General features: G+C 42.1%; 1 protein-coding gene across 1 annotated transcript in view; it reads right to left on the bottom strand.

The window, feature by feature from the left end:
- VPS8 (VPS8, CORVET complex subunit) overlaps nt 1–13,231 on the bottom strand; it is a 172,788-nt gene that overhangs the window by 53,660 nt on the left and 105,897 nt on the right. The window contains exons 36-40 of the mRNA XM_018565944.1: nt 8,923–9,070; nt 7,139–7,228; nt 6,017–6,065; nt 3,913–4,016; nt 2,018–2,099 (exon numbers count right to left, since the gene is read on the bottom strand). Coding sequence (XP_018421446.1) covers nt 2,018–2,099; nt 3,913–4,016; nt 6,017–6,065; nt 7,139–7,228; nt 8,923–9,070 — 473 coding nt within the window. The remainder of the gene's footprint in view (nt 1–2,017; nt 2,100–3,912; nt 4,017–6,016; nt 6,066–7,138; nt 7,229–8,922; nt 9,071–13,231) is intronic.

The raw sequence follows: 13,231 nt of genomic DNA, 5'->3' as shown, positions 1-13,231 counted from the left end.
GCAGCGCCCACCTAGGAAGCGGGCCCTGCCTTTGCCGTCCCCTGCCTTGTCGGGGGAGTCCGAGGAGGAGGGGGAACTGCCCACGCCATCGCCTCATCCTGATCCGGGTGATTCCTCACACCCTGATTCTGCCAGTGAGGATGAGGCTGCGTCTACGCTCCGGGTCCAGGAACGTGAGACGTTTTCAGCGCTGGTCCGAGCTGTTAGGGAGACCCTTAAAATTAAGGACGTTGCCAGCACCTCCGCGCTGCCGCAAGTGATGTTTGGGACGCATAAGAGTAGGCGTTCCGCCAAGGTGTTTCCTTACATCTGCTCTTTTTTTGCTGAATTCATTTATAAGGAGTGGAAACGGCCTTCCAAGTCCTTTTGCGGTTCCGAAGCGGTTCTCGGTTTGCTACACCTTCGAGGATCTTTTCTTCCGGTGCATTGGACGGTGGTCACCACGGACGGCAGCCTTTGGGGCTGGGGCGGGGTCTTGGGCTCCTTGACCCTGCAGGGTCGTTGGTCGCCGGAAGAGTCCCGTCTGTCGATAAATGTGTTGGAACTACGGGCGATTCGCCTCTTTCTCCTTCATTGGTCGGCGCGGTTCCAGGGTCCCAGTCGGACAACGCCACTGCGGTGGCGTACATCAACCACCAGGGCGGCACAAAAAGCGTGGCCGCGGGTCGAGAGGTGTTTGGGATTCTGTCCTGGGCGGAACATCGAGCTCTGGCTCTCTCGGCGGTATTCATCCCGGGAGTGGACAATTGGCAGGCCGATTACCTCAGTCGACAGTCGGTGGATCCGGGGGAGTGGTCTCTGCACCCGGAGGTTTTTCAGCAGCTCTGTCGTCGCTGGGGGACGCCGGAGGTGGATCTTCTGGCGTCTCGGTTCAACCGCAAGGTGGACAGGTTTGTGGCCCGGGCCCTGGATCCCTGGGCGGAGGACGTGGATGCCCTGGTGGCCCCTTGGGGTCATTACGGTCTACTTTACGTTTTGTTGTTGCCCATCCCTCAGTGTGTTACTGCTTGGTGACATCCCTACCATTCAGGATCTACGATCTGTTGCCTGTGTCCTTCAATGAACGGGAGAGAAAATAGGATTTTTGTACTCACCGTAAAATCCTTTTCTCTCCGTTCATTGAAGGACACAGGCCCCGCCCTCTTTATGGGGTGTACACTCCTAACTGCTTGTTACTAAACTGGAGACTTGTCAGCAGGTGGGGGGTTTGGCCACCGGCAGGGGCCGCCCCTAGGCTGTAATTGGTCTTTAGTTTTGTGCCTAGCGTCCTTCTCCTGCAGGTGGCGATATTACCCTACCATTCAGGATCTACGATCTGTTGCCTGTGTCCTTCAATGAACGGAGAGAAAAGGATTTTACGGTGAGTACAAAAATCCTATTTCTTCCTTCCTTCCCTCTCTCTGTCATAGCCATAAATGTTTTTAATTGGGTGATCACAACATGCAAATGTAAAGAAATATATTTTAGAAGACTGCTTTCTATGTCTATAGCTAGCTTTAGACATCTGCACCTCCTTGTTGGTGTATCATATCCTTATAGATGGTGTTTTCTCTCTTTTTCTAAAAACAAAAAAACCCTTAAATGTAGCAAATGTCAGAAGCAGGGTTAATCTTTCTTTTTTAAAATGTATAAAACCACTTGTGCAATATCCAGTGAAAGAAGGCTCCACTCTCTACGGACTCCCTCCCATTCCATTAAGTGATTCCTGCTCCAGCAGTCTGAAGAGCTCAGCAATTTAACAACTTTCTTCAGCTGAAGGAGCAGACACAGCACCACTAATAGTAATGACTTTTTATAACAAGTTATAGCTCAGCTTTCTCTGTAACCAAAGAAAACCAGCATGTAATGGATGCTCCTGGGTACCAGAGGTAAATATTACCCAGAAGATAGGAGTTCGACTGGAAGAAAATTAGCCATTAATAGTGGCTTTGGGTGGGTTTTCTTTTTTTCTACTACTGAAGAGGGGAACCTTTCGAACAGCCCATGTCATAGAAAGAACCGGTAAGGGGAAACTTACAGTCCAAATATAAAGGAGATGAAGAGGAACTTAAGAGCTTCTGTGGAGACATCATTGCTTCAAGCAGTGGAAACCATAGTGCCTATACAGAAAAAGAAACAGAATGGTGGCATTTATCCTAAATCTCTTCACTTAGGCTGTACAGACTAGTTCACTGTAAGAGCTTGTATAACGTGACTGTAAAATACACTCCTAAACACATTTTTATTCATGTACAACAAATGACTACCAAAATAGTGGATTTGATAAAAATGCATAATTTATACACAACTGAATAAAATTCCACATGTTAGGGCATAAAAACATGATACTGAAAGCTGCACCTTCATACCAGTTTAATCCCTCTTTGTCTGCTTCTTTCTCTGTTCACTTTGTCTCTGACGTCTTCTGTCCAAACTCTGTCCACTCTGCCCCATTTCTGGTCTATTAGGTCCACACCATCCTGCACCCCCCTCTGATAGTTTACCTTGTTTCAGCAATCAACCACTTCTTCACTCTGGTGGTCCACCTTATATCAGCAATCAAACAGTCAGAGGTATCAATATTAACGATAAGTTTATTTACTCAGCTGCTCTGCCATACAAAGAAGGGGGTTGACCTTACATGGTCAGTGATCACAGCCTGGTCTAGGAAAAAGAGCAGTATCTACTCTATATGTGTCAGTCCTGCTGTCCAGCTAGGGGTTTCAATGTGCTCTTCCTGCTTTGCTGTATACATGGCCAAGGCACATTTAATTATGATGGCAGCCCACAGTTAACCCATTAACAAGTCAGGCTAGGCTGTGTATAGTTTAGGCACGAGAAATACTCTATGCTGTTTTTTTTGCCACTGAACATAATATGCAAATCCATGCGAATTACATATGGTCACTCAGGCCACCATCCACAAATGGTTTGTATGAGGTTTTCCTTTGCACCTCAATGTATTTCTGTAATATTGGTGATAATAATACAATAAAAAAGTAATGTAGGAAAGAGGATCCGTGCCCTTATTTTCTGTAAAGTATAAATGCTTTAGAATATTCATGGGGACAGTTTTTTTATACGCATATAAAAAATTAAGCAAAAAAGCTTGTTTATGACCACAAATTAATATCCAGTATTAGAATTACTGCATAAAACATAACATCCATGTGTAATGACTTAATTGCACCACACAAAATGTAAACCATGATGGTTAATAAATTATTTCCCACTTCACATGCCAGTCAAGATGCACGCCATTACATTTCTCTGCAGTATTTTGGCAGCTGTAAACAGGCTAGGTTGGGAAAAAGCTTGGTGTCATCGTAGTGGTGTTGTGAGGTGCTAAATGACCTGACACACTTTTCATAGTGAAGCCTGTGACACACTAAATGCGAAGCGGCACGCAGCAAAGGGGAGCGGCAGCAAGGAACCTACGCCTGCAGTGTGTCTTGCAATTTTTGATCCGGCACGTCAGCTTGCAAGAGCTAGCATAGCTGAGATGAAAATTTCAGCCAGTCAGCTAGCGTGTATAAACCCACATGTTAGGATGTGAAGTCCATCGAGTTGTTACAAATGAATCGATTGGCTGAAGATTAAGTTTTTCGTTTGGCTGCACTCAGCTCCGCGCCTATCAGCTTCGCTTTGCATCGCTTTGCACTGCTTCTCGCGCAGTGTGTCACAGGCTTTATCCTTTCTAGGTCACCATTCCCTCCAAATGCTATACATCTTCATTGCGTGGTTCCCGGGGCACCAGACAACCCGTTCTTCAAAAGGCTCCTGGCCCGGCTCTGCTCCTTCCAAGTACTTTATTGAAGGTATTCAACTTTAAATATAAGCTAGGACCGCTATTTCTTAATGTGCACCAAATGCACAATTTTGGGTACGCTTAAAAAAAACAAAACAAAAAAAAATCATGTTAGTTAGCAATACCTCTCTTTGCTGCTGGTTGAGTGTACGAGATGTCCTTTCACACAGTAAAATAGTGTCTGATAAAGTTTCCTTCACGTCTGTTAAGACTGCTGTTTCTTTTATCACTACTGTAGAAAAAGCAGGAATAAATCAAACTACAGTAAGGAGGAATAAATAGCAATAAGTGCTTTTGTTAGCATAAGAACTGCTTTTCTCTCCATACAAGTCAAGGGTAATGTAAAAGCAGCATAAAGCAGCTTGTGAAAAAAAAACCTAGAATGATCTCAGAAGCATCTTAAACTGATCTAAAAAGCAACCTTTATTCCAACTAAATATTTAAAGTAAACATTTGCTTTGCCCATACATGCAAAGTAACACATTTACTTAAAGTGACACTAAACTCAGGAGTTAAATCTTAAAAATGCATTCAAGTACCTAAACTATTTGCAAAACTGTAGCTTAGTTTTTTATCACTCGGCTGTAGATCCTGAAATTATCTCTAAATTTGTGCTGACACTGGCCTTCCTGCTGGAGGGTGGCTACTTTTTTTCCCCTTGGTCCCTGTGTGTGTTATAAAGTAGCCATGGATCCAAGGTCGCTCCTGGGATCGATCACAGTAATTAGTAAATTACTATGACGGGAGTGAGCTTGGAGCTGTGGCTACCTTACAACACACACAGGGACCATGGGGAACAAAAGTAGCCACCCTCCAGAAGGAAGGACCAGGGCAGCCGTCAGAAATTTTGGGGCCCCTTACACGGCTTTAGGCCGGGCCCCCCCCCACCACTGGACACAGGCTTAGTGACACGCTGGACACAGGGCTTAGCGACGCGCTGGACACAGGACCAACCTGAGAGTGACACTGCAGAGCCCACCATAGATGCTGCACAGCCCATCTGAGACTGTCTATGGTGGGCTCTGGAGGGGTCTCAGGTGGGCTGGTCAGGGCTGCATCCCTCCTTTCCTTCCTAGCACCTGCACACGTGGCCTCGTCTGCTGCCGGCCAGTCCGACATCAGACGAGCAGCATCGCTGATGGGGCCCCAGCTTGTCTCGAAGCCGCTGGAGCGGCAATGCTGGGGCCCTGCGATGCTAGGGCCAGGCCTCCGCCTCCTTGCCCTTCACCGTCGGCCGATAGTCATGTAAAGGACCCGGGTGGGCTGCCCGGGCCCCTTACATGAGTATCGGCCGTACCCCCCTGATGGCTGCCCTGGGAAGGACCAGTGTTAATGCACATTGAAAGATGATTTCCAGATCTACAGCCGAGTGATACACAAATAAAGTACAGTTTTGTTAATAGTTAAGGTGCATTTTTAACTCCTGAATTTAATATCACTTTAACTGCTGCCCTCCCCAGCTGCATATACCCTCCCTTTGCTGCCTTTCTCTCCATTCACCCTTCGGAGTGGAGGGACCGGTAATTCTGGATATGGGAAAAATGCGTCTTGTTGGAACTTACACAGACCTTTCCTCCAAAGGTCGTACGTTGTGGTGTTGCATTGAAATTAAGTAACATTTACCACCATGTCATGTTCCAATTTTAATTAATAAGCTTTAAACAGCTGTATGTAAGTAGAACAAGAATCATTAGATTTTAAGGCCACTATTTCGGTGCAGGTACTTTTCAGCATGCGACTGTTAGCTTTGGGTGCCAATACTTTTGTATAAGCCTGATAGCTTAGATGATACATTTGTTTTCCAGGTTAAGCGAGGCTTAGTAGGGAGTTTAGGGCGGTTAAGTTTTAAAGTAAGGTTAAAAGAGAACTATGTTCCGCCTGTATAGAGGTAGAGTCAGCTGTGCCTGTCTCCTCCCCGGCTGTCTTTGCAGGGAGAAGATTGTGAACTGAGTGATCAGCGGTGTGTGCTCCTTCCGTTCTCGATCAAAAGAGTGGACGTGTGACAGCTGCAGTGTCACACGTCAGCTGTAACTGTTGGGATGAGTATATTTCACTCATCCAATAATTCTCCTTTAAGGGTCAAGAGGAAGGATAGGCTTTTGAGCAGTTAGATTTCTGAGTAAGAATGGAAGCAAATATCTTCTGTCTAGAATGGAGTTTTATGATTGTTGGACCCTACTTCATTCTTCATGTTTTGGCATAACACATTATATAAGTAAGACTTACCACCGCTGTCAACAACATATTTAGTCAGTGCTGATAGTCTCTCCTGCAGCCTCTGGACACAAAAGAGAAACAAAATCCCATTATACACTATAGTTAAATATATACAATCCATAAAATATGTATGAAGATCAATTTGTATGCACATTTTTGCAATCAAGAAACGTCAGGCACTGGAAGATGTTAAAGGCTGGCTTTTTATACCAACTGTTTTTGGTCCGGGATCAAACTGTTCTGCTCTGGACATGCCCTTAAAGTGTAGCGAGAGAGATGAGATCTCAGGGGCTTGGAGAATGATGTGTGGGAAGAGGCCCTGCATTCGAAAGATGGTCTCGCTGTGCGCTACCCTTCGTCTCCCCCAGTTGTTCATTGTACAAAGAACATAGCGCATCCCCGAATTTCTACAAAAAAATTGGTCTTCGGGATGACTCTAAATGGCCAGGATGCAACTTGGAACCAGGCTCGTTAATACATTTACTATGCCGTTGTCTGAAATTAAAGTGCTATTGGGACAATATTCTCAATCACATAAATTCTGCATGGAGTACTTCTATACCTAATACTCTTATGTGTATACTGGGTGTTTTTAGGTCATCTCAGTTACATAATTCTTCTATTACTGTCTTGTCCTGGGCCTTATTTAAAAACGTACGAAAAACGTACCTTTAAACATAGGGGTGCAACTGATTAATTCTATACCACTGGTATGCCTAGGTGGGGTACCACACTCTTTGTAATTGTGAGTTCAGGCTGCATATTATCCCACTTTGTGTGACTGATTACTACTCTATTGTTATGGGAGTTCTGTGGGGGAATGATGTGCTGCTGTATACTCTAAGTTTCAAAGTTAGTTTTTTTCTTGTTTATTGTAAATCGTTTTTATTAACTTTTTGAACAACCTGATTAAAAAAAAAAGTTAGTATTAAAAGCCAGTTATAAAAAATAGCTGCAGACAAAATAATCTTTTGGATAGACAACCTTAAGGCACCCTAAGACAAAATGTTATTCCTAGGTTCTATAATGGTTGCAAAGTGAATTATTACGCTACATGGAAATATCGGAGGTAAATTCAAGGAACCTATTACAGCAAGGTATTACAGTTACAGGAAAAAAGGCCCCTTATCTTACCGAAAGCATAACTTCAAACGCTGCCTGGATATCTCCCTTTTTCTCCAAGAGGTAAGCCAAGGTTTCATGGTTATTATGCCTCTGTGCAATCTACAAAAGCATAATGAAATTATCTTAAATGGTAATTTGATTAAAACATATTAAGGCCCTACTCTTTAGTATATATACACTAGTAGATAACACACAGTGTCCTGCCCACCCCACTACATTAATTTCATTAGATGTTAAAAGAAGCCCTGAAAGTCTTACAAGAGTGGTAGAAAACCCAGTTTTGGATACCACAGCAGCTAATCATGTCACCAAATGCCTAACCATTGATCATGTGATCTCAGCTGAAAGGATTTAAGGGACAGACATTCAGGCAGAGCTGCTGACTGGATCCTGATCAAGGCTTCTATTAATGTCTATATAAGGAGGCAGGGTGGGCAGAAGGATAAGGAAGGTGTTGTTATTCAGTAACATGCCCACTTTAAAAAGGTATGATCTATAGTGTTCATTATCTACTCTGACTAGTTACATGGATTTCTGAGGTCCATAGACACCTTCTGCTGACCATAGACAAGAGGAACTTTTATCAATTTTGACAAAGATGGGAGACATGTTGTAAAAAATTGCTTCCATTCTAGCTGTGAGTTTGTCTTCAAGGCCAGGATGCAACAGAAACATGTACAATCTCTAATTCCTCACAGGGGTTTTCCAGCATGCTGAAAAAATAATGTCATGGCTAATTTTACCTCTTCTTCTGGTTTGTTAAAATGATAGTTTTCAGAGTTTCATAGACCCTTATGGAAGATAATATTAAAGTGCATTTCCACTTTTGCAGTCAAATTTGAGAAAACCCCTCAATATGTTTTTTGTGTCTTCCCATTCACACAGCATAATGAAAAATAATTTATTAAAAATAGTTCTTACCTTTTAGAGGTTTCATTTTAGCAGGCAAATATGGCTGGATTTTTTTAAGCACCTTCACAGTTATTATCCTTTGTTAGGACAGGCAGTGTTTAAATCTACTTTACACATTATAAATGAACAAACCCCTCACAACCCCTCCTGACATTGCTAAGAAGGAAAAGCAAGTAGAAATGTTAACCCTTAAGAAGCCCTAATCCAGATAAAAGCAATTTAATCTGCAAGTTTAAAGTTTTTTTTAGCTTATGTTATGTAAATGGAAACATGTAACAAATATAAAATAGGTTTTATGCCAATTTAGCTGTGAAAGTGGATATACACTTCAAGGAGAAGGCCTACTGAAACAGCGCCTACTTTTATGAACCAGCCGTGACATCACAGTAAAAGGACTTCAAGTACTAGACCACCAAACCTCTCATGAAGACTCCATACTGTGTTTTCTATAACAGCATATAAACATTTCCAATGTGGTGGATTACATTTTTTTTATTAATTTCAATTTTAAACTGGAATTTTGTGTTTCCTCTTATAACATCTGTATACAAACATTAAGGGATCTCCCCAACTACCAAGGCTACCTAAATTTCTAAGAACCAAGAGCTACAATTTTAGAATTTACTAAGACTGAAGCGGACAGAATCTGGAGACATCAATCAGCTTACATCTTTCATTTTCAAAGCTTACCTGAACAAACTGAAAATAGAAGCTGATTGGTTGTTGTGCACTGCTGCTCCAGATTCGGTCTGCTCTAGTTTCAGTAGTGCCCCCTCCTCCCCGCTACATGCCACAATACTTATGGTATGGTCGATGATATAACATCCTTTCATATGCTCCTTCCTTTAAAGAAAAATCTAGATAAACAAAGTTATCCTCACCTGAATGGTCTCTTCTAATCTGTAATGTTCCAGGATCTGCAGCATTGAAGTCACATGACCAGGATCATACTGACACATAAGGTCTATGAAAAGCTCTGTGATGTGAGGTTGATTCTGTAGCAGCTCCGGATTCAACTGGACGCCATCCCTAATAAAATAATATTTTAGCATTATAACTAGAATTAAAGCAATGCAAATATACTTGTATCCAGTTTCTATAAGCGTATTGCCGTTGTATGCTAAAACATTGATCCCATTCTATCATGTAATATATAACAAAGAGAAGCCAGGGTCCCCCTGGTAAATTATCTTATTATAAACAGGGTGCAAGTAGAAAAAAAACGTAATTGAAGAAATAGAAAAAAAAAAAGTTGTCATTCCACATTAAATCATAAAGTTGCTTCAATGTGTCCCCAGATATGTTGTCAGTGACAGCCTGCCGGGACTCTGGGGAGATGGCTATTATATTAGTGGATCTGTCAGGCAGCTTGCAGATAAAGCCAGAGACAGGGAAAGAAAAGGCAGAGATTGTTCTAATGCCACCTTGTCTCTGGGCACACACTTGACATGTCCACCCACGGCACTTGGGGAAAACAATTCTTCCAACACACCAACGCTGACAACAATAAATGTACAGAACAGAGACAATAAAAGGGCTTATTACATAAAATACAAAAAAAGAAGATGCTTCTAAAACTAATATCTTAGTGCCTGGTATAACCTATAGTGAATTATTGCATTGTTTCATTTTATTAATTAGTGAACAGTAAAAAAGAAAGTGCTAAATCTTAACAGCGCCTAAAAAGTGGAACTTAAGCATGTGCAAAGCATTGACCAAAATTCAATTTCTTATTACCGGTTTACTTACATTTCTTACTTCTGATTTATTTTCCCTAATAGTTAAGTACGGGGATTATTACAATAGAAGATGCTACAATTTAGCAATGCACACTGGTGTTGATAGCATTATATGAACACATTTACAGTATTAGCACAGTTCATCAAAGGATTTGCCTAATTAAATCGAATTACCGGTACTGAAGTTGAGGTTGCGGTTGGCTCAAGAGGTTTTTATCTTGTGCTAATCTGTAAAAAAGCTCCAAAATCCGGCTGCAGCCCTAACAAATTTTGATCTGCTTTATGCATGTCACTGTATGAATGCAGTATAATATTTGTGCATGCTAACACCAGGCCCATGTTGAATCCTCTATGTACTTCTATGAATATTCCACTAGGCTGGTGAGTGGCAATACTACGCAACATATGGGCAATGGAATGATTCACAAGCCACCAGACATGGCAACATCTGTACTGCCCCAATTACGTGGACATGGGACTATGGAACAACTTGCAAAATGTGGGGGGAAGCCCAACAAAAAGAAAGACAAGGCATTATGATTACAACAGCTACTATTAACACTAATATGTTTTCTTTACTGTCACAGGAAAAATAAAATGTTAATATTGGCACATCAGAGTGATAAAAGGGTTCATATGCGATGTCTTTACAATCCAAAAGGCTGACCGTTACTGCTGCATACCAAGCCTAGATTTATAAACTGTATCACAGCTGTTCGCTGTGCACATGAGATTTGCTATGCTGTATGGCTACTAGATGCAGCTGAGGAAATTCCTACGTTCCTCAGCTACATCAAGTGGCTATATAATGTTGCAAATCTCATTCGCACAGCAAAGAGCTGTGTGAACGGTTCATAAATCAGCCGTTTAGACATTTCCTAAGATACCTTGGCATACAATAAGACTTAACTTAGACTCTGCACACTTTATTTTAGGTGGATAACTAAAATGAGTGTAAATACATATAGGAAAAAAGAAAATCTGAATCTAAAGCAGAAGTAAACCCTAACTCAATCACATTCGTTTTTTAAAGCACTGCGTATTAGAAACAAATGCCATTTTTTCACAAAATATGTATTTACTTTATTTTCCATTCTTTTTTGCTGCTGATCTCCTCCAGCCTCTTTCAACTATATCCTGTCTACATGATGCTCCAATATCAATTGCAGACCATTGCTATGAACTGAATTTCTGATAGTGGCAATGGTGGGTCATGCCTACAAAACGTGTGTTGGCATGGCCACTTGCAATTTCATTCAGGGGAGCATGTAAGGGGAAGACAACGCACAACTGGGAGACAAGATAGGGACAGAGCATTGTCACTCCATTACAGGAAGTGCCGGAGAAAAACCTTTATGGCAGGGTCACCAGGTATCATTATAACAAAAGTTGTAGATTTGAAAGGAATGAAAATGACTTTTTAAATAATATTAACACTGTATACGATTTTATAAGATTGGGTTTACATATTGGGCTTATATGAGATTTTACTGGTTGAGTTTATATGTATGTTAATAGCTAATTAAATCTGTTACATAATTTCCTGTGAATGTTCCTAACAGTATAGCTGACTCAGCAAGATAACTTTCCCAAGAGATATTCGGGAATCCCAATGCATAGCAAGAGAAAAATAAAGAGGCAGTTACTGGTGGAATAGAGGTTGTTCTACCCCCTCTGTAATTGAGGTAAATGTACTCTGATTATCCAACGCCAAGAACAAAATGATATTAATGGGTAGTTGTTACAAAACACACATTTTTTTATGCCAGTCATGTAAATGTCCACATCACAGAGTCTGTCCTTCCAAATTCACATTTAGCATTCTCTCTGCAGTTCATTTGCTGGCAGTTCTTATAATGTGTCTATGCCATCATCTCCCCTCACTGTCTCCCTGATTGCCCTCCCAATGCATGTACTGTACTCCCAGTCTTTCTTTCTCTATGCATTTTCTACAGTCAGCTTTTGTTCATATGTTCGCAGTTCTCACTTACTGCATTTTTCCATTTTGATGAGGTACAGAATGCATATTAAATCACACAGTCAACATGAAAGAGTTTGCAATTCAATTATTTTGATAAGGAAACTTTGTTCCATTTAGATGCCGTTTTCACATTCATATACTGCATGAGACAGCAAATGAGCCATATGTCCTATTCCTTAGGTTTCCTATTAATAATATATTTTCTAACAGCAGTTAAAATCCAGAATCTTACAGGTCTGGAAAGACCAAATTTTTACAGCAATTATGCATGTACAGTTAGAGCTATGATGTGTTAGAGCTATAAGGCACACTAGTAGGTACAACAAAAAACCTCAATTTTAGGTGGTGCATGCAAATGTAATTACCAAGTTCTTCTATAATCTTGGAGTCCGCAGGTGAGACCTTTGCACTTGAACTCCACATTGACAAGCTGCTGCAGTCACTCTTACTTATAGTGCTGGATACTCTACTACTTAACTGATAATATGCAGAACCCCAAAAAAATCACTGGGTAATTTAACCTTTTTGCCCCTTCCCAAAACTGGAATATAAATCATGGAAAACCTGGGGGCTGCCATTGGTGACAAATGTTTAGGAATACTACTTGCCTGTCTCTGGTTTCAACATGTTCTTAGACATCGACCTTCACTGACCAAAGTCAAAACGACTGTGCGGAGCTAGCAGTGACAGCTAGCTCCGCCCAATAGTTTCCTATTGTCCAGCGGCTCTGCTGCTGTAAACAAAAACAAAAACTCTCGTGGGCGCTCTGGGAGCCTCCCGCTCCCGGCCGCCCAGGAGAGAAGCACTGATGTGTCTTTTTTTCTTTATTCTGACACGAGCGGAAAAAAAAAAAGAATTTTCCCATTGAAAAGCATTGGGACATTACTATTGGCTACTTCAATTTGCAATAGCCAATAGTAAACTAGCATTGTACCCGCCCTCGGCTGATGGACCTGATGGGGAACTGCAGCAGAGGGCGGGTACAATGCTAGTTTACTATTGCAAATTGAAATAGCCAATAGTAATGTCCCAATGCTTTTCAATGGGAAAATTCTTTTTTTTTTTCTTTCTATTCTGACATCGCTCGTGTCAGACCAAAGAAAAAAAAGACACAGCGGTGTTTCTCTCCTTGGGGGCCGGGAGCAGGAGACTCCCAGGCCGCCAGGGAGAGTTAGCTGTTTGGAGATCAGTGTCCCTGGTTAGCAGGTAACCAGAGACGCTGATCTCTCTGAAAGTGGCCGTAGCCAGCCGTACGATCACGGCTGGCTCCGCCCAGCTGTCAGAAGCAGGCTGTCGGCTGGCCAATGGCTGAGCCGCTCGGCCATGATCGGGAGCTGTACGGGCTATTGTGAATAGCCCGTACAGCACCCCTTCGGTTCTACTGAACCGAAGGGGTCCTGGGGCCGAAGCTAGCCGAAGGATCGGCCGAAGCTATGGCCAGATCCTTCGGCAGCTTCGTGAATAGACCCC

The sequence above is a fragment of the Nanorana parkeri genome, unplaced genomic scaffold (genome assembly GCF_000935625.1).
Source record: "Nanorana parkeri isolate BGI_ZX_2015 unplaced genomic scaffold, ASM93562v1 scaffold901, whole genome shotgun sequence".
NCBI classification, from domain to species: domain Eukaryota; kingdom Metazoa; phylum Chordata; class Amphibia; order Anura; family Dicroglossidae; genus Nanorana; species Nanorana parkeri.
This window is presented reverse-complemented; position numbering and strand designations above follow the sequence as displayed.